Source organism: Enoplosus armatus, chromosome 11 (assembly GCF_043641665.1).
Source record: "Enoplosus armatus isolate fEnoArm2 chromosome 11, fEnoArm2.hap1, whole genome shotgun sequence".
In the NCBI taxonomy this organism is placed as follows: Eukaryota; Metazoa; Chordata; class Actinopteri; order Centrarchiformes; family Enoplosidae; genus Enoplosus; species Enoplosus armatus.
The window spans coordinates 15,157,760-15,179,420 of NC_092190.1; the positions used below are offsets into that span (position 1 = coordinate 15,157,760).

At 40.3% G+C, this 21,661-nt stretch overlaps 1 protein-coding gene across 1 annotated transcript; it reads right to left on the minus strand.

The window, feature by feature from the left end:
* Positions 1 to 1,132: 1,132 nt before the first annotated feature.
* LOC139292516 (skin secretory protein xP2) lies at positions 1,133 to 21,524 on the minus strand. Its single transcript, XM_070914870.1, has 12 exons — positions 21,252 to 21,524; positions 14,449 to 14,567; positions 13,406 to 13,730; positions 12,604 to 12,707; positions 12,295 to 12,406; positions 11,523 to 11,558; positions 9,638 to 9,724; positions 8,012 to 8,038; positions 7,468 to 7,485; positions 5,233 to 5,349; positions 4,023 to 4,082; positions 1,133 to 3,900 (listed from the first exon to the last, which is right to left on the minus strand). Exons 1-12 carry the CDS (start codon positions 21,313 to 21,315, stop codon positions 3,872 to 3,874), a joined length of 1,098 nt encoding a protein of 365 aa, XP_070770971.1. The 5' UTR covers positions 21,316 to 21,524; the 3' UTR covers positions 1,133 to 3,871.
* Between the last annotated feature and the right edge of the window lie 137 nt (positions 21,525 to 21,661).

A 21,661-nucleotide genomic window follows, 5' to 3' on the forward strand; every position in this document is an offset into this window, starting at 1 on the left:
CCCTTTAATCCTTTATAGACAGGCATTACCCATGAACCCCCCCCCATCACATGTTGTCTGTGAGTTGACAGCAGTTTAACCACAGAGGGATGTTTTCTTTCTCATATTGGGTCATCGTTTTAAATGAATTCTTTAGATTTAATCTTGTATTTTGTCTTCTTCTCTCGTGGCCATCTCATGACCCTTCAGATTTATCTTGTGACCCATGTTGGACACCACTGGTCTAAACAACCCAACAGCACAGGAATAGTAGGTTGACATAGTTGCCGATTACAACATTAAAACTGGTGCTGTCACATTACAGTAAATCAATAACTTGACACTTTGGAGCCATTCTTTATAACTATACCGCTTCTACTTGTAATGCACTATTGCAACACTCTTGAGTAAATGATCTGAATACATCTTTCACCTCTGGTATTTTTATGGGTATGTTCATCTCGCAGACACCAACACAGCTGCGTTTTAGAGCTTCAGCCTTGAAAGATAATTTAGTCAGATTTACTTGGAATCAAATCAACTCCATTATAGAGTCAATATCAAGTCATCATAGACGCTCGCAGTGCTGGGTTTAATTAGGTGGTTTACAGTTGGTGTGTAATAGCTGGTGGGTATGAAATGAATATGTGCACAGGAATTATGTGTGTATATGTTTGGCAAGAAAAAACGCCACAGGTTCCCACATTTTACCTCTGAGGTCCAGGTGTTTCTTTATAGACCTGTCACCATCAATCATTCACAAAGTTCGAAACTCTGTGTACATGAGTTCCCTTCTATAAATACCTGAAATATCAAGCATTTCAGGTCATGTCTTATGAGGCATGTTTGTTTTTTTGTTCTGCATGAGCTTTCTTTACTTTCCAACGGCTTGCAGGCACTAAATAAAGTCACAAACAGAGAGAGAGAGCTACAGGCACATGCAGCTGCACAAACTTTACATAAAGGTGTTTTTCTAGCTATGGGAAAAACTATAATTATGTATGTATTATATATTGTAAAAATACCAGGATTTGAATATGATTCCTTAAAATCAGTGAAGCATTAAGTACTCCTGTTGACCTACCGTGACACACACACACACACACACACACACACCAGACAAAGATATTTGGTAGGGAAATAAAGCACTAACTCCCACGAAAACTGTTTAATTGACTCATCAAACATTATTTACACAATTCCAGAAGAACAACACAAGTGCCAGATGACAAAAATGAAGAAGACTACACAAAATAAGAACACAGAATATTTAAATAAAAAAGGAAGAGTCACTAGTCTAAATCAAATTCGAATTGTCTTACTATGTTTAATGGATCAAGATGTATACAGGATAGGAAAGTGCTTCTCCCATAGAGAATGTGTTATTAAAACCACCTGCTTGTTTCCATCTTTCTTTCTTTCTGATGACATTGTTCTTTGTATTCCTCTCTGGAATAGTCGAAAGGTGGTATAAGGCAGGACTGTTTGGCGCCATGATTGAGGCCTTAGCATTATCTGGGAAGTGCACTTCAGGACCCAATAAGTGTATGATTTCCTTGCTTTACATTCTGGTTTGGATGCTGTGCTCCAATTGTTTGTGTTTACAAGGAGTTTAGTCCTATTGCACTTATTTGAGTGCACAAAGGGGGGGCGAGTGTTTTGTTTTGAAGGCATCAGTGGCTACATCTGAAAGCTTGTACTGTTATTTAACGGGTATTTTGTGCATTATCACTCCATGCCTTTGTAGCAGATGCAGTAAGAGATTTCAGAAACACTTGGTTCCAATGCATCAAGAGAAACTCAGTCTATCACAGATCACAGGGTAAGAAGGCATTTCAAACAGAGCTTTGACCCAGCGTCCAGCCCACACGTTATACAGTAGGATTAATCGATATGTGACATCACAGACTATTAATATTTCTCAGTTTGAGGCTAGGCTGTTAGCAACAGTCTCTGTCCTGTATTGCAGCTATATGGTGCTTTAACACACAAGTAACACACTTTACATGAACTGCAGCACTATGCAACCTCTATAACCCTATTATCAAAGTTTAAAGGGAGCAGAGCAAGTACAAAACTGCAAGGCAACAAAAAGACATTCAGACGTTAATATTTTTTGTGCTACAGCTGCAAAAAACAGTTGGGCTTATTTTTTTAACGCAGTAGCGCTGCTTCTGAGGCATTTCACAATAATTATCACAAAATACCACAGCGAACAAGTTGGCTAAAGACTACCTGTGTCAGCTCTGAGGCACCACTGCTAAATGTAAAATTCATATAAAAATCACAGGTGAATGGTGTTTGTAACATGGAAATATGAATGATACAAAAACACTGTGACAGCAACTGGCTTGTTCAAATAAAGAGACACACAATGAGGAGAGTTTCACCGCTGAAATTAACGTAGGTTTTTGAAAAGGTAGGTTTGGAATGTAATATTAGCTAAAAAAAAGTACTGGAAGTAAAACAGCAAACTGGCCTCCTGTGAACAGATATACAGCAGCTGTTGTAATAATGTACAATGACAGTTTCACATACATGAGCAGTTCCACCAAAATGATAATCTATGAATCACTTAAGATCATACATTCCTCAATTGTCTTTAATGTAATACATTCATCAACTATTTTGCCTGTTTTCACTTTTAATGTCCCGGCTCTCTTCCCTGTGTGTCTGTAGATTGGTCAAGCCAGGCTGTGTCAGTGAAAGGCACTATAGAGGAGAAATTACTGCATCACAACTAGACTGACACGCACTACATCAGAACAATGTCTAAAACATTACTACATGACCTCTTTTGAAATTGTCCATGTCAGGTGAACACTCATCCGTTAGTCTAGACTTCACTTGAACTCACCTCAGTAAATTTGAAAATAGATGTATTTTTTAAATGTTCAAAATGGTAAATTGATATGTTTTAAATATGTCAAATCAATTTGCAATGAGTTTGTTTAATTTGGAATTTTATTCTGTGTTTAGTTGGAAATTACACTCATCAAACTCACTGAGGAGAAGTGGAAGTCACTCAACACGATTTAAAACAAAGCCCCTTCACCAATCAGAAAAGACACACACGCACACACACACACACACACACACACACATACAGTGACATCAGTGGCCCACTGAACACACATTGGACCATTTAACAGCATCCCCAGAATCCTACAGGATTATAATCCTATACTTTTTTTCCAAGCCAGGATCTAGGAAATACAGTGGTAGTTATTGAAGTCCCCTGTTATCCATTTATGCTGCATTTGTACTGCAGACAATTACATTGAAAAAGAGAAATATGTTTTACTTAAGTGACAGGTTGCCAGTGGATTTTCCAAAATCATACTGGTGGCTCAAACAATAACAGAATTAGCAAAAAATTTAAATCCACTTTTAACAATTCAGTACAAAGTTAAACGTTTACATCAATGTCTGTCACTACTTTTGTATCCACACTGAATTAGATATAGATGGATAGTAGCCATACAAATAAAATAAAAAAGGTAGTTCTATAATTTAGCCATCTCATGGTCACACTTAATTTGAGATTTAATCTCTTATATGAAAAAAAACTTGGTGGATTTGGTTAAAAGTAGAAAGTTTGGCCAATCATTTTATTAAATTCCTTTGTTGAAACAATCATAGAACCCCTAAGATTCACATATATCTACTTTATTTTTCTATATATTTATGCACACACACTCTTACAGACACACACACATACACACACACACTCACACAGACCAACATACAAACATACAATCAAACTGAAACACACACAGCCCGACTCTGGGGCCTCACAGTAATTTAGCTCTACAGACGACAGAGCCTAACAGTGAGATTGCCAATTTGCTTGCCAGTAGTTGGTCCAGGCAGTCGTGTGATCATTGCTGGTCTAGGAGGAGTTCAGCAGGTTGCTAAGGACTGCAAAAAGGAAAAAGAAAACACACTGTGAAGGTCACAACATCTCTGTACTGTATGTGTTTGATCTGTGTGTTTGTATCTTCTTAAAATGAACTTTTCGTTTGTTTATGTGTTTGTCCTACCCTGGGGATCGGACTGAGCCTCTGCTGCATCAGCTTTGCGTGCAGCTTCTGGATCTGCTTCTGATCACAGAGACAAAAGTCAGACGCAAAAACACAGAGAGATCAAATGAAGCACACAAGTCATCACATGTCAGTCTGAATTTCACAAGCATTTAGTTTACTGACCGTGAATTAAGTATGACAGTGAAAACACCCAGGGGGAGTTTCTGAGGATGTTAATATTTCTCGGCTCTAATTGCATTGTCGCCACCATGAAAATGAGTTGTTTTTTTTTTTCCTGGTGTAAAATCTCAAAACCACTCGCTTCTGAGCAGTCAACCCTTCCCGTTTATTGTCAGTGGAGCAGCTCCAGGCTGTATGTGCTGATTACGTACCCTTCATAATCCTTACTCTCAACAGCTGAGGGAGAATCATTCATATTCATGAATACTGACTGAGCCATCTTAGAAATTTGCAGGGAAATAAGATAAACGAATCTCTAAAAGTGATGCACATTCATGGGTATTTGGAACATAGATAAATACTAGCTATTATTCTATATATTCACAGTATAACCCTCATTGTGAGTCTGACTTTTGCCCTACATTGCTTAAGCTGAATGGCCTATTGTTCATGTTGACTGTAAATGAAAACTTTGCTGAATTGGTAGTATTGGTATGCAGGATGTGTGTGAGTTGACTGTAATTGACAACACTTTCTAAGGGATAAAGCTGAGTCTGCCATGTCTCAAAGAAAGACTGCTGACTCCCAAACCTCGTGATATTCAGACCAAACGCCCCACCCATCTCGCGCTTCACCCGGGGTAAAGCAAAGTGTTACTGAAGACGCTGGTAGATTGACTAAAGGCTGATTCTGCTATGGTGTCACTAACTCTTCTGTCTGATCTGATCGATCTGAAGTCCTGATGGGGGTCGATGTTAACTTTTACTCTTCAGTCCAGACCAGAGACTTTTAAACATTACCAGGCATGGACCTAAACAAGCCACACAGGCTGAAGTTATGAAAGCGTTTCCTTGACTGCTCTTACAAAGTGGGCACCAAGAGGAACTAGAAAAACTACTAAATCTTAGCTTGCAGGTCATTGAAAGGGTTTAAAGGCATTTCTTGTGTAAGTGCTGTAGTCCAGTCAAGTATCAAGCCCTGTGAGCAGCTGTTAGGTATCATGTTATTCAATTTTTCTGATTAGTTAATTAGTCAACAAGATAATTACCCTCTCTATTTTTGAAGCATAGCTTCTTCTTCTGATAGGTGAAGTATCCAGCGACTGCTCCCAGCATAGCCACACAAACTGCACCCAGGATGCCTGCTAAAGAGCCGGAGCTGGCCTCTGTAGGAAAACAAACAAACAAATAGATAATTGACACCGGTGCATCAGTGCTGCAAATTGAAAATACCATTTGAACTCTAAACATATTAGCTTGAGCAAATCTCAGGATACAAATGTGTCAGTGTAACACCTACTTATGGAGATTGTAATGTTAGGCATCACCACTGGGTGCCATTTTGCAGTGAGTGAAATAATGAATGGAAATTTAGCAGCGAGGCTCAATGACACAACATAATGTGTGTTTGTGTGTGTGTGTGTGTGTGTGCGTGTGTGTGTGTGTGTGTGTGTGTGTGAGAGTGATGCATCTTATTCCAGCATTTTCTGATCCTATTTTGCTGGCATATCCTATAATTTAGACCCCTAAAAGCATTCACAGTCAAAGCATAAATCTGTCTGCACCTGTAACCCAGTTACTATGACAACACTGATCTGAATAGTTTTTCTGCTGTGTCATAGCATACCATCGAATACCTTTCATGGTCTACGCGCACACACAACCCACAATGCCATGAAAATGATTCATTAATCCAAGTGAAGTACATTCAAAATACAAATACAAAAGTATTTAAGTAAACAGTTAAGTATTATCAGCAAAGTATAATATAGTGCACTTGTATAATGTAACATGAGGTGCAAATATCACAAAATTACACCAAATGGCAGATGTCAGGAAGACATCTACGCAATGTTACACTACATGTACTTTGTGTAGTATTCCAGGTTTGATGTAGGTGCATCATCGGGTAATCTGGGTTAATACTTAATCATTAACTAAGTTATTATTACATTATGCTACTAAAGCCTTCTGAATTGACTCTAAATGAGGTTGGTGGAAGTGAAGATTACACACTAGATCATAAGGCAGTGCAAACTTTTCTGGCTAAATCAAATCTGTTTTTTTTGTTTTTGCAATTTTAAACTAAAAATATAAAATCAGACAGAATGGACTGTATACTTGTCCTACGCTATTGTTTTTTCTCATTGTTCTTATTTACATCTCTTATCAAAACTAGATTTCCATTGTCCCTGCAGTGCCTTCAGTCAACACAGAGTAATAATGGCAGGATATGCTGAAGTGACAATAGAGAGAGAGATGGCGGAAGAAAGGATGTAAAGTGAGTCAGCAACTTAAGTATACAAGAAAGGATGAAAGAGTACAGTAAATCCAGTGATAAACAAAGTTAAAGGCTGAGAAAAACAAGGGAGTGGCATGAGCGGGAGAGAGAGCTCGCGTGACTCAAGATAAATCAAAAAAGAAAGAGGAATGAGTCAGTGAAACTAGGTGGAATAAAAACGGGAGAATGTAGTGAGTCAGTAAAAGGAAGTAAAGGTGAGTTCAGACACAGATGTGTATGAACATGCATGTGTACAAACGCAGAACACGAATACACCAGTTTGTCTGGTGTAAAAAGATGCGCTATGGAAGTATGGAAACAGAAATCTTTGGGAACCGCATGCTGTCAACGGCCACAACCCCAATGACATTACTGTTTGCTACATGGCTGAGGTCAGAGGTCAGAGAAAAATCTGGTAGCTACAGTAGAGCTTGTCAATATATCAAGATATATATATTATATATATTATATATGTTACTACTTACATAGTAGGATTTTTTTGGAATGGTTTTTGAAATACTAAAAAAGTTACACTTTCAATCTGACTTCCTGTCATCATGCAGTCCGATGTGATGAACTGATCCATGATTTTTAATACTTAAACAGAAGCAGTGATAATAATTAGAACTGAAAAGAGATGTGTTGACTATCATAAAACGCATAAAACTATGTTTTTAAAACAATCAGCATTAGACATTTTAGAACTGGTGACTTAAACCTTTCAGTAATTTGATTGAATCCTGCCACTGAAAATGAAAGCCATCCCCATTTGCCTCTTTTGCCCGAACATGTCATTTGTGAAAATATATTATAACATACTTATTAAAGTTCAAAGGAAAGTTCAAGTGTAAGAAAAAAAAGACATGGAAAATGTCACATAGCAGCTGTAGCAACAACACTTCTGCCTAGGGCTCTGTGCATGACACAAGACAATAGGGGAATGCTTATGCTGCATGGGTGGGTTAATGTGTTCAAAACAAAACAAACCGGAAGGATAACTCACCTTGGGCCTCAGGTTTGTCTGTTTAGAACATAGGACACAAAAATACAGTTAGCAATGTGAAACCATTAACAAACTGGTTTAACAGTCATGCATTTTGGCCCAATACTAAATGTGACACGAGGGACCGTTTATTTAAACATGCTCAAACATGCATCCTGTCGTTCTAGTGGTCCTGTTTTCCAGTTTGAGAATCAGGAATAGAAGTTACTTCCATTGCGGATGAGCGTCAGAGGCAGCACTTCTAACAGATGTAGGGTGACTACACTTGAGAATTCAAGGTAAAATACTCAAGTTTACAGTTTCAAACAGTGTTTGAACTAAAACAATAGGGGAGAGGCATTTGCTGCAGTGTCTTGTATCCTGTTTTTATTGTCAGAGGCATGCCAGTAATATCCTGTGTGTTTCACAAAGTTTTAGAACTACATAAGCTCATACTACTGCTGCTACTGTAGCTGACTGGGATTTGGACTGAAGATGGCGTGACGTGATCATTTCTATTGTTATCATGCATATTTTGACCATTAACACAAATAAAAAGCCTTACCGTCTCCTGTGGCGCCAGCAACATGTGCTAAAGAGAGAAAGAAAGACAGACAAGTGATTAAAGGAGGATGGAGAGAAAAGGCGTTATGAAGATTAAATGTGTTAATGATGTGTGTAAAGCTCTGTGGCAGAGAAGGCAGAGAAGAAGAGGAGAATTATTCTCTTTGTGGTACTTTATACCTCGGAGGCATTAAGAGGTCTAGAGTTTCTGTCCTAACCAGTGTGGAAACACACGCACACGCACACACACACACACACACACACACACACACACACACACAACTCTGCATGAAATATCCCTTCGGCAGAGGCTTTTAGAATATCAGAGAGATAAAATATCTCAGTCAGGAGACCTCCTCCTTCTATGTCTCTCTCTCTGATGTTTGATTCGATCCATATGCAAACAACCTTGTTATCTCCTTCTGTGCTGCTTGTCTGTATATGCCTGTGACATCATGGCTGCCCTCCACCTGCTTCAACTTGACAAAGCCACTAATAACAGAGCACTAAAGAAGTGCACCATTCACTAGATTATAATGATTATGCCGACCTAGATGAATCAGCTTTCAGATGGGGAATAATGGGTGAACGCTGAGAGAAGCTGCTTTGGGAGAATCAGTGTACAAGCGTTGTTGTCAAATTGCCTTGTGGCTAGTGGTTAAACTTTCTCAGCCCAGGGGGTAAAACGAGACAATTAGGTCTCTTGTCATGGGAACAAAGCTCATTAAAGTAGAATGGCTTTCTCGCAGTATAGAGATCCACCAGACGAACGTCTAAAAGCACAGTTTATGAGGACTCTGTCTTGAAGTGGTCTTGTGCTACCAACCATTTGGTAGAAGTGTAACTTTGTAGTTTTGATGCCAGACTACAGCCAGTACAGCGGGTGCATAAAGATGGCTGCTTCGTGATTTGATTCATTGCCCATAAGGCAGTGTTAATGTTAAGTAATTAGACTTAATGCCAGTTACAACAGAAGGGCAATGACATACACAGACTTACAAATGCCTTTTTCATACAAAGTGCTGAACGGTGAGATTAGTCTATCTTAGAGTTCAATAAGCTGCTTTGCTCAAATAAGGTAGAGAAGTACAACTTTAAACCTCTCCTAAGATTAGTGACAGGTCTAACTTAGTCATGTTGTTGTAATTAACATATTTATAAAGTCACTACTTTCAGCATTTATAAAGAATTTAGATCATATCAAATGTCCCACCCACTTCCTGTTTACATGTGCAAATGTTGCCAACAATAATTATTAGGATTTTGTACGTATTTGTCAAAGGATTTGAGACAAAAATGCTAGTTTAGGCTAACAAGCACAATGTATTAAACCCTCCATGTTAGAGAAGGAGTAATGCTATTCCCCATAGTGGAGATGCTGCTGATCCCACAGGCATCTCGGAGAGGCTAATCTCAAACTGCATGCAGAGTGATAAAAAAAAAAGGCATCTGTGAGATTTCAGTAACTAGGAAAGCTAGAACAATTCCACCAAAACAGACCTATCCCTTCATCTGTGCCTGTTTGTATTGCTAACTGTGTACCCAGAGGTTCTTGTGTGCATCCCAATAGATTTGGGAAAAGTTAGGTTATTGGCTACAATGATAAAATCAACTGGAAGTTACTGACCCTCAGATTCAAAAGCGGGGCTCTTTCCTGACTCTGCTGGGTTGTCCTCTACAGTCCCTCCAGTCAGAGCATCTTCCAAGTTAAATCCTGCACATGAAAAAATAATTAGATATTATTTGTGACAGAAATGATCCGTGTAGGGAAATTCTCTTTTCACCCTCACCGCCCAAGAGAGACACCTTCCAGATGTTCACCAAAAACATGTCATCTCTCTCTAACACACTATACTACACCATATTAAACTATTTAATGATAATGTCAGCCATCATGGAAGCACTCCCCACTTCAGTTCTTCATGTGAGTGCCCTGCAGAGGTGTCCTCGATAGGGACTCTGAAACACTACCTGCTCCGAGGGTGTGACAGTGATCTTGTGAACTCATGCTGACTTAGATTAAAGGATATTATCTGTCAGGAACAATACCTTACCCTGACTCTATATTCATCGCGGGAAAACCCAAGTGACTTATACAACACATGTGACTCAGAATTGAAAAACAGTTTTAGGCTGGGCAGGGCGAGGTAAGATCGGTGAATTACTTTTACGGCTGACGGGGCCTCAGAGGTACAATTATCCAGTGATCTATTCTTTCACATAAAAAAAAAAACCTGACAATAAATCCTGGTGAGTAAGTATTGTGCTCACATTGTAAAGCACCATTTGTCACAGATGAGTACATGAATGTTAAGTAATGAAACCATATTTTGAGCCCAGTCTTACTCTGATACTCTCATTCTTCTGTGTTCATTTCTCATTCCTTTCTTCTTTTATAATTCTCTGACCTCTCCATTAACCTCACCGCCTGCACCTCTCTTCTCCTCCCTTTATCACTTTACTTTTGTTTCTACACGTCACTGTGCCTGTACCTCTCCTTTCTTCATCCTCCTCTTTTCCTCTTGTCACCACCGTGCGAGAATGTTTCCCTGCCAGTTGTCACATGGAAGAAACCTTCCATAGCAACCATTTCCTTAACACTCAACAGCAGCCCCCCCCCCCCCTTCTTTGTTGTTAGTACTACAAAGAGAGAAGCTAAGCTAAGGAAGCTAAGGAATTCAAGTTTGAGAAAGGAGAGACCATAGAAAAGAGAATACCATTAAGTTAAACAACAGAGGGTGACACTATGATTCTGATAATAGGATATTTGAGAGGTTCCTTACTCAAAACATACCAGCCCTAATTTAGGAGGTACAATTCTGAGGGCCAAAATCCCACCTAATAACCTTCCTCGCCTTTGGATAGAGACGCACATCTGCTTTCCATTCATCTGTTCAGATAATAGGGAGTTGCAGCAAAATGATATGATATCTCATGACAGCAGCACATGTACATTTTTTAAAATGACTGATAACACAAAAGGATGACAACAATAATTTGATGGGTATTCCTTGGGTCAAATGATGACACGGTGGAGATCTAATATGCTTTGAAATATTGTAGTAGGTTCAGAGTTTGAGGGAAATGCACAACAGAAGTGTTCAGTCAGCCCATTCAGAGCGCTGAGAGATCTCTGTTCAGTGATTTTCAGTCTATTTCCCACTCTGAGCCCACTCACATGCCATTTCTGTAATGTTTTTAAAATGCTGCATGTAGAATTTCAACATTTCCATCTGTCACCAGCATCAATTAAACAGGTCATCTTCTTTGTGGATTCATTGTTACTGCGATTATTGGAATAAACTGATTTGAATTTGGTTGTCCTGAACTGCTCTTGTGAGATGAAAAGAGCTTCTGAGTCATACTTATAAGCAATTATTTGCGGTGCGCCTTCGTAAGTTTTTGGCTGAAGTGAGACTTGGCTCCAGAAGAGTTGAGGTTTATAAATCATGGCTGAGTAATTTGGTTCAAATGACAGAGGAGAGAAAAATGACATGATTTTTTTTTTTTACCTGAATTCACCTCAGGTGCAGCCACCTCCACTTTAACTGTTGACAAAGACAAAGGACAGAAGAGATGATGTTCTCTCATCTCAAAATCTCATTACAAAGAAACTATGTTTTCACAATGTAATTGTTCATATAAGAGCGGCTACAAACATCTCTAGCAATGACAGAGTAATATATATACATTTAAAAAATAAGCTGAATGCATGCAATTCAAATCACTAAAGCCCCCATAGTTGTCACAGCTTTCTAGTGTTCACAAAGAAGGAATATGTGAATGCTACTTTGAATATAGGAGATTTATCATGACTAGCAAAAGCCTGTTGACACACCATGACATGTAAATTAGATAGAACGTACCAGAACAAAGGGGCAGAACATGAAGTTTTACAAACAAGTTTGTACAGTTTCCCCTTGTAAAAAACACAAATGCGGAAGAGGTGAGCTCATCTACAGAATACATGTGTTCAGCTTTTTCTACAACTCCTCTATCTGTTTGTATAACTTTTAACACGGGACATATACACACCTACAAGTTACATACTTGGTCCAAAATGCCATAGCATGTAGATAATTCTTAAAATAAGTTTGTAACCCACTGTCTCAGGGCACTATTCTGTACCAGGGTAATTAAGAAAAAAACATGGAAACAGGCACGGAAATTCTTGCTTTCATGAATGACACGTGTATCACTGGTGTTGGGATCCTTTTTGCCTTTTTTTCCGTTGGTGCTTGTATTAAGTGTGCAAAATATGCACCCGAACATCTATATTCTTACTTGTAGGATCAAGGACTGGTGCTAGTTTTTCCGTCTGCTCTGCATCAACAGCTGGATCAGTTGGTTCTTCGTCATGATCGGCAGCAGTTGGACCTGACGCTGGTGTGGCCTCCTATTAAACGTGTATTATATAGCATATAAACATGGACACATTGACTTATCATTAGCATAGCAGCTGCTGAATAATATTTGCGTTATACACAGCATGTTAGAAATGATATGTAATTGGAATGGGGAAGTTTGTTAGACGACTATATATATTTGTATATATATTTGTAAGAGCAGGTTTGAATAACATGTTGTTATGACCTCCTGAGCAGGTGTTGCGCCGGTGCTTGAGGCAGGTTCCTCCTCTCCAGTAGCTGTTGGCTGCTCAGCCTCTGTATCCTTAACCTCTGGATCAGCTGCAGGCCCTGAACAGGAGAGTGAAACAGAGAGGACGGTAAGTATTACATCACTGATGTGTTTTTATCATTCATTTACCAAAACTGTTATGGCATGGGCTGTGATGGCTTACTTTACTGCACTGTTTAATGCAAGTACTGTATTTTACCACACCTTCGCACATTTGAAAGGTGAATGGAAGGAGTCTGTAACACATGGAAAGGGAAAATTCAAGGAACAAATGCAGAACTTAGAAGGTCTTATTTGTAAAACTTGTGTTTTAGTAAGAGGCCTCTGATTTGAGGTTGGCCTCATGCTGAACCAATAGATTAGATTGACTGATTAGATTTACTCTTACTATAATATAATAATATTCTTCTCAGTATGAATAATATTGGCTCTGCTCATATTGGAGTGTGGCATTAAAGTGGAGGAAAAGGAGTAGATATCATGGCAAAAAGTAGAATCCGCACACTGTTCTTATATTCCACAATGATTTTTTAGTCTCTGTTGCTGCGCTAAGGGAAAAGGTTTGATCCATTAAAAACATTACACAGCAACAGTAAATAAAAACTAATTTTGGGAGCAAAGAACAAAGTGCAGATTCTACTTTTTTGCCAGTGTAGGATTTATGTAAAATAAGAAAAAGTGAGGACATTTACAGTATTGTATTAGTGTCAGAATAATCATCTGAAAAAGGCACACAAAATGTTTATTTCAATTTCACCTTGTGTTGTTGCAGCTGCTTCTGCCTCTGTGTCTGCTGCTGCAGGAGTCACTGCTTCTGCATCCCCTGCAGGAGTCACTGCTTCTGCATCCCCTCCTGCAGGAGTCACTGCTTCTGCATCCCCTCCTGCTGGAGTCACTGCTTCTGCATCCCCTCCTGCTGGAGTCACTGCTTCTGCATCCCCTCCTGCTGGAGTCACTGCTTCTACATCCCCTCCTGCAGGAGTCACTGCTTCTGCATCCCCATCGGACGAAGTCACTGCTTCTTCGGCTCCGGCTGCAGGGTCAGCAGTGGCCTCAGGCTCACTCACTGTTGGTGGTATTTTCTGCATTCAGCACAAGATATACATCTCGTGAAATTATGTTCACATAATGACAGTTAACAGTCAGTGAGGAAAAGGGCAGAGACACAGAGCTGCCATTACATTTCAAGCCAATATAATTATGCTACATAAAACTTTCTATAACCAACCTAGAACTAACATGAGACACACATTTTTTAGCCATTTAATCTGTCTCAGTTTATCAAATGACTGCCTGAGCATTTAGAACTAGATTTTCTCCAGACCTCAGTGAACTTGACGAGATGAAGGTCGCACAAAGGCACCCTTAAACTGAAACAATGAATAATTTAGGTGGCTGAGAGCTGGACAAGGGCTCTGGAAGTCAAGGGTTTATAGATATGTATTTATTGCGTCAGTACTGCTGTTTTCAGAGGGCCCAAACCTTCTAGTTGTGCTCCTGACTTTGAGGCCAAGTTTGGAGTGAGGATGAGAGCTAATGACAAGACATTTTGCAATGTCACAGTGACCCAAACTTTGAAAAGAACCTTTTAGAAACTATATCTGCCTTCACATTATTCACCCATACATTATTTGGACCTGTACTTATGTTACTTTTTTAGGAATCTGTTTTTGTACATTATTTTCACAGAGCCAGTTCTCCACCAGATATCATGATGGATCCAAAAATGGTTGCTTTGAGATTTGTGATTCACCAGGAGACATCTACTGAGATAAAAGACTAAATATTTCCGTTCTTCACCTCGTCTGTATGGGGAGCTTCCTCGTCAGCGGCAGGTTCTCCGTTGATCTCTGGCGCTGCGTCTGCTTCAGGGGCCAGGGTCCCAGGAGCTGCTGCTTCCTCTGTTGGGGCTCCATCATCTACACAGAGAATGAAAAAATGAAAAAAATAGCACACATATAGTGAAGTACAGACTACTGGGACATTTCAAAAAGGGTGTGTGTGTGTGGGGGGGGGGGGGGCTGTCCTGAAACCCTTCAAAGCTTCAGTAAACATCACACAACTGACAGAAGCCTGTGAATCTATCATTTTCTTTTTGAAGAGAAGAGAGGAGGCGGACACAGTCTTAGTGTCTCAAAGGGAGTTACTCATGCCTTTGAAGGCTTGCAACTTGACAACACAACATCCTTACAATTGACTATATTGACTATATACTTTTGAGGACAAAATGGGAATATTATAGACTATTTACTAAAATTGAACCACTAGAACATAAAACTGGTAATGATTAGTGTAACCATTGGTGATTAAAAACTGCATGCCTTAATCCATCTGTTGTCATTTAAAACCATTCAAGTCATCTGTGAATGGTCGTTAAGATGTTGTGGATTCAACACATTCTCTAACATGACTACCACCACTGACACACACACACACACACAGCCACACCCTGGTCTGATTGGTGCCTGATGTTAACACTCCAGCCACAACTGGATGACAGACACATCCATCACGCCTCACCTGCCTCAACATCATATGAAGTCTCGACCTCAGCACTGGCATTGCAGCTCTGTACTAATGAGAAAATACAAAGAGCATGTCTTTGTCGTTCTGTATGTGGGATGAGCATGGTGTTTGTGTGTGTTTGAGTCAGTGCTGTGAGATTCCCCTGCTGCATGTGAGAAGCTGAAACAGCAAACGGTGCTCTGACTTGATCCGTCTTTGCTCTGCTGATTTCAGCAGCACCCTGATGCTGGTTCATCGGGGCAGTACCTTGTCCAAATACCAACCATTAACTAAGAGATCTAGATATATATCTATATAGGGAGATATGGTGGAAAGGAAATATTCAGAAATGCAGGACAGGTGCCAAAACACTAGTAGAAATTGAAAAACCCAGGCATATCAGAAAGTAATGAGAGTTATCAGGACTTTGCTGCTCAGTACCATAACTTCCTTCATATGCTCATAGAAAATCATTCATCTTTTTTTTTTTTAGCAGTTGCTCATTGCCAAGCGAGTTTCCAATGAAGGATCACTGCATTTGCCAAGTCAGATCTTATCAGAGTCAATGCAGCCTTGAGGGAGAGAGCGGCACGAACACATCTGAAGTGTTTCCATCACACCGTTAATTCTCTAGAGGCGAGCTGCCCTGGTGACACCCTGGCTCCCTTCACACACACACACACACACACACACACACACACACACACACACACACACAGACAAACACAAATTCATACACTAGAATAAAATCTATACACTCAGTAAGTAAGTGCACACAAGCATGGTTAAACACACACCACATGCTCTCATGCACAGAAACATGAAGACAAAATATGCATGGTTACTGACAGCGATAAAAACAAGCACTCTTTGTTTCTTTCAATCTCCATTTTTCCAGTGAATGTCTCTGTAACAACTTAGCGTACAATAAACATTAATCAGTGCCCTCAATGGTTTATTAAGAATGGAAAGAGAAACAGCATTTAGAGCTTAATAAACAGGACTGCTACTGTATAAGAACATGTATGTGCACGTGTGGGTGTTTCTGTTACACTAACTTCATAACTTCCTTGGTAATCACTGTCTCTATCAAAGATGTCCCGTGGCACGCCATGCAACTAGTTGAACATAGTTGAGATGCCAGTTGATGTGTCTCGCAAGCATACAGAAGGCTTATGACAAAACATAAGAAATCTAACTTTGTGCTGACATTTTATTGTTGATTTGTCAGACCAGGATCTCTGTTGGTGTGTGTGCATGTTTGTGAGTATGTGTGTTTGTATTTACATTTATGTTTTCACTTACAGTGAATGTGGAAATGACTGGGCACATTTTTTCATGGCATCGTGCTAACACGCACGTGTGAGGTATGTGGCTCTCATGTCTCCTCTGTGTGTGTGCTTGTGTCGTGTGTGTGTGTGTGTGTGTGAGTGTGTGTGTGAGAGAGAGAGGGAGTGATTCTATATATTCTATATATTCCCTAAACATACACAAGTTATACGTTATATTAACGTACATCACCCCTGTCCCCCCTGCGTTACATTAACGCACCCACCCCCTACTGGACACTTTATCTAGACACTTTACTTTATTCTGGTCACTGCACTGTTTGTTGTTTGTTATTTATCTTATTTTTATTTTTATTCTTATTTTACCTTTTATATTCTACTTATTTGTTATCAAAACAATAGCACCTTCAGACCACGGCAAATTCCTTGTAATGTATGTTACTTGGCAATAAACAGTTTCTGATTCTGATTCTGATTCTGAACATAAACCATTCATCAGCACACACACACACACACACACACACACACACACACACACAAATACATCCATAGGATATATTGTATACGTAAAATACAGTATATGTCAATCTTAATGTTGTGTTAATGTTCATATTTCTGTCCAAACATTTGGGCAAATTGTATTTTGATGCTTTGGAAACATTGTTTTTGAAACTTTCATGCCAATAAAGCCCTTTAAATTGAATTGAGAGAGAGACAGCCCCCATACAAACTCTCTCTCTCTCTTTCTCTTGCCACTCCATAGAACATTCTGTTCCCATCTATCAGTTTGCAACTTCCTCTTCTAACTACCTCCACTACAAACACTTCCATGCCACCCCCACCCATACACATACACACACACACACACACACACACACACACACACACACACACACACACACACACCTGCGTGTGTACAAACTCATAAAAACACCTTCTCCACCCCTTTCAGTCCAAACATACAAACAACCACATGTTCACACACACGTAAAGTTTATGTGCACAGGCAAGTTCACATTCACTCTCACACTTTGAGTAAGTGGCGACCTGTTTTGTGTTAGTGCAGCAACAAAATGTTGCACATCCAAACCTCTCTCCCTCTTTTGGTCTTTAAGTCAGCCCCCCCCCCCCCCCCCCTCTTTCTCTCTCCCAATCTCTTTACTCCCTTTGTTTCTCTGCCACTGCTTTCCCTTGAGGCTGATGAGTCATCTGTGTGTCTCTGACATGGCTGCACGCGATTGTATGGGACTCTACAGCATGTGCGGTGTTAAACTGCAAAAAAGGTCCCCAGAGATAAATTCTTAAGTCAAACCAGTCTACACATGTGGGAAATCATCACAGTGTTGGTTACACTGTGTTCCTTTAAAAACTAGTCAAGTGGCCTGATAGATCAATGAATACGCTCCCTGGCCACTTTATTAGGAACACCCATACAATCCAATGGAATTCAGTACAACAGCTCTGCCACATACTCTATAAAACATAAAGTTAAACTTATACCTCTCTGACTATGTCAATCAAAACTGAACATTATTATCTTTGTAAAGGTCGAATTTATGGTTGAGCTGTTGTTTTGGATGGCATTAGATTTTACAGGTGTACTGATTGTAGATATCTTTCTATCTTTAATGGGTTTTGAATCATCTGATAGAGAGAAACAAAAAATAAACAGATACACAAACATATAGCCAAACCAGAAACGTTATTATTTCATTGAATTAATAGTTCAAATATTTTGAGATATACGCTTATTCACTATTTTGCTGAGAGTGAGATAAGAAGAATGATACTACTCTCAGGCCTGTACGGTAAATATGAAGGTAAAGCCAAAAGCAGGTTAACTTAGTTTAGCATAAAGACTGAAAACAGCCAGAAACAACTAGCCTGGCAGTGTCCAAAAGCTCACAAAATCTGCCTACCAGCATCTCTAAAGTTCACTAATTAACATGTTCTTTGAGGGGTTACAGGGACTATTTCTTGGCTAGGCCCTGTAACTTCCTGTAGTCTTGTGGTCACTGTGAGTTACTGGTCCCGTCCAAAAAAATAGTCCTGCACATAATCCCATATAAAACTACAAATAGTTGTTTTAACACTTCATTTTTTGTGCGAATTAAACAAATGAGATATAACTCTGTAACTCTGTGTCTTCATGGAGTAATAGGATACGTATCTATGCCAAAAAGAGCTAAGCATGATGTTCTTCCCCTATTGAAAGGACAGCAGATATCAAGAGTGTAGCTTTACTCTGCAACAGGAAAATGTTTCTGATCTTCTAAGGTACCATCATAATGAACATTACTTCCCATATCCCTGTTCTTTACGTTCCAACAAGCAGGACTTTGATATATATTGCAATACTCAACTAATATGGACATCAGCTTTGCCAAAGTGGGCACTCTGCATGCATCAGCACACTTTTAAAAGCACCCCTTTTGACAAAAAACTACAGGTAAAAACAGGGTTTAGGGAAAAGTGGCACCGATTGTGATTAAAGTTTGAGCAAGTTACATCATGTTGGTTTGCTACTGTGACAACAGCCGACACAACATGAAGACTGCACTTAAAGTGTAGTATATATCAAGTTTCACACTGTTTTGATATCCATGGGGTGACATACATACTTTGGCACCTGATACCACCTCTGGTCTTTTGCCATACAATAAAAAAACTGAACTTCCTTTCACTTCCGCCATATTCACTGTTTTTGGAAATTACAAAAGCAAAAAAGTAGGAAGTAAATTTGCCACCCTTTAAGTAAACACACAGTACTGCACTATCCACATACATAAATTGAAGTCCGAGGCATGTTAGCAGTGTCAATCAAAGGGAGACAAACTTCCTTTTCTGAGTCTTCTGGTTCCTGTTGTGAGCTTGAGTGAGATCACCTGCTGAGTGTGGTTGAATGAGTAATATTGCGTGTACATGCATGTGTGTGTAACCGATAACCAAGCCTTTCCCCATAACGGTACACCCGAAACTCTTTGTGTGTGTGTGTGTGTGTGTGTGTGTGTGCGTATGTGTGTCAGGTGATACAACAGCACCTCCACAACACATTGTTCTGTCAGATATGGTTCTATTGTGTGTTTGTGGGACAGAAAGTGCCGTGTTTACTCCCAATCATGCACACCTTAAAACTTCCCCCATGAGAGTGTGTGTGTGTGTTTCACTTATCAAAAGAGTGACTTATGTTGTTGGTAGTTGAAGGTGTAAACACAGGCAAGTCTGCACACACACACACACACACACACACACACCTGGCATACACCACACAGCTTTTTTTTTTGCTTTCATCTGCTTCTAAGACACACACATGCTCTACAACTGACTTAAACACACTCACATTAGGGCCCTGGGGGAGCTGAAACAAGTTGTGTTGCTGGGTGTTGTCTACAGCTGGAGCTGGATCTAGTTACTGAGACACTCCCTATCCTTCACTTCTATAGTTTACACACACTGTACATGATGTGCACACATGCAACTGACCTAACACTCCATCTTGTTCAGTGTAACTATGAATTGGCGTGTACACTTGCATGCAAGCAAGCTAACACACCCATTGAGACTTCCAGTGCCACAGTGCACCAGCATCCATTGAATTTACAGTGAGGTTACAGTTCAGCAATTAGAGAAAAAGTGTGTGTGTGTGTTTGTGTGTGTGTGTGTGTGTGTGTGTTTGTGTGGGAAAGAAAAAGGAGGGAGGGTGGTTCCTCTCTGGAGGTTTATTTGGTAATAAAAAGTGAACCGGTAGAGTGAGATTGCTCAAGATCATATCCAGCACACCAACGTTCAACTGAAATTCTGTTTGCATAATGATGATGAAGCTCACTGTTGCTGTGACCGCCTCTCTCGCTCTTTCCTTCCTTGTAAACCTCTCCGCTTTCCCTCTCAGTCGACTACATTTCTGTTTTATCTTTTTCCAACATCTCCCCTTACTTTCCCTCTATCTTTTCCCAGCGTCTGTGTTTGTGTCAATGCTTCCTTTCTCTCCCTCTGAGTTTTATTGTGCGTTTGAAATCATTGCATGCGCCGCGGGGAAGGGCAGGGGCCCATGGGCCAGATGAAGAAGAAGGAAGAGGAGAGTGCAAATCATGAAGAAAGAAGACATAGAGAAGAAAAAAATGAAGATGGGAGATTTGAAAAGTGACAGAGATCAAATAGACAGATAAACGGGGGAAGGAAGGGGGATGAAATAGAGGGAAAAAAAGGAGGGAAGTACTTAAGTAAGGACAATGGGTCCACCACACCCATGTGGGCCAAAACTCATATCCTAAAAGATATGGCCACATTACATGGCACGCCTATTTCACTGTTAATGTCTGGGCTGCAGGGCCGTGGACAATCACAGCACGGCTGAGGAGTGAAGAGCTGGTTTTTATTCATTCAGTCGGAACAGATTCAAACAAGCAGAATACAGCTAAAAGGTGAATTGAATTGACATGCCGACAGGGAGGCAGACAGACTGGCAAAAGAGACTCACACACTCAGACACAGACACTTATGGATGAGTAATGAGGCAGACTGGCAGAGGAAGAGGAGGGAAAAGACAGAAGGAGAGAAAGAGAGGTGAGAGACAGAAGGGATATGGATGAGGGAATAATAGAGACAGTGAGATGTAGATGATCAACACGAAACACAAAGCCAGACAGGCAGACAGACAGGCAGATGAATAGATGGACAGATAGACAGTCAGACAGTCAGATAGATAGATAGACAGATAGACCGATAGATATCTGACGCACATGCAAATGAACAAAAACATCTGCATACAGCTGAGGACTGGGCTGAATTAATTGGAAAATAAATCATTACCTTGTGCCTTGGCGCTTGCAGCCAGCAGGCTTCCTAACAGCAGAATCCACAGGTATGACATCATGGGAACACGGTGTTCTGGCTGCGAATGAACCGGGGCTCGGACTCCCTCTCCTCGGCGCTCAAACAGGACAATTCACCGGCTCGGAGGTGGATCAGGTGGATCTGGAGGGCGTGTGTGTCGGTGTGCCGGTGCGTTCTTGCGCGTCGGATCAAACCCGTGGCGTCTCCAAGGTGCTCAGATGCTCGGCTCAGTGCGTGCCGCCGCGGATCTCTCCCTCCTTTTGTCTGGATTGGAAGAGAGAAGGTCCAGTCTTTATTAAGGTGGGCGGGTCTCTTCTCTAAATACAGGCAGGCAGACAGGCAGCAGGACTGTGTGTGGTGATGTGAAGGCATTACTTTCCCCACTT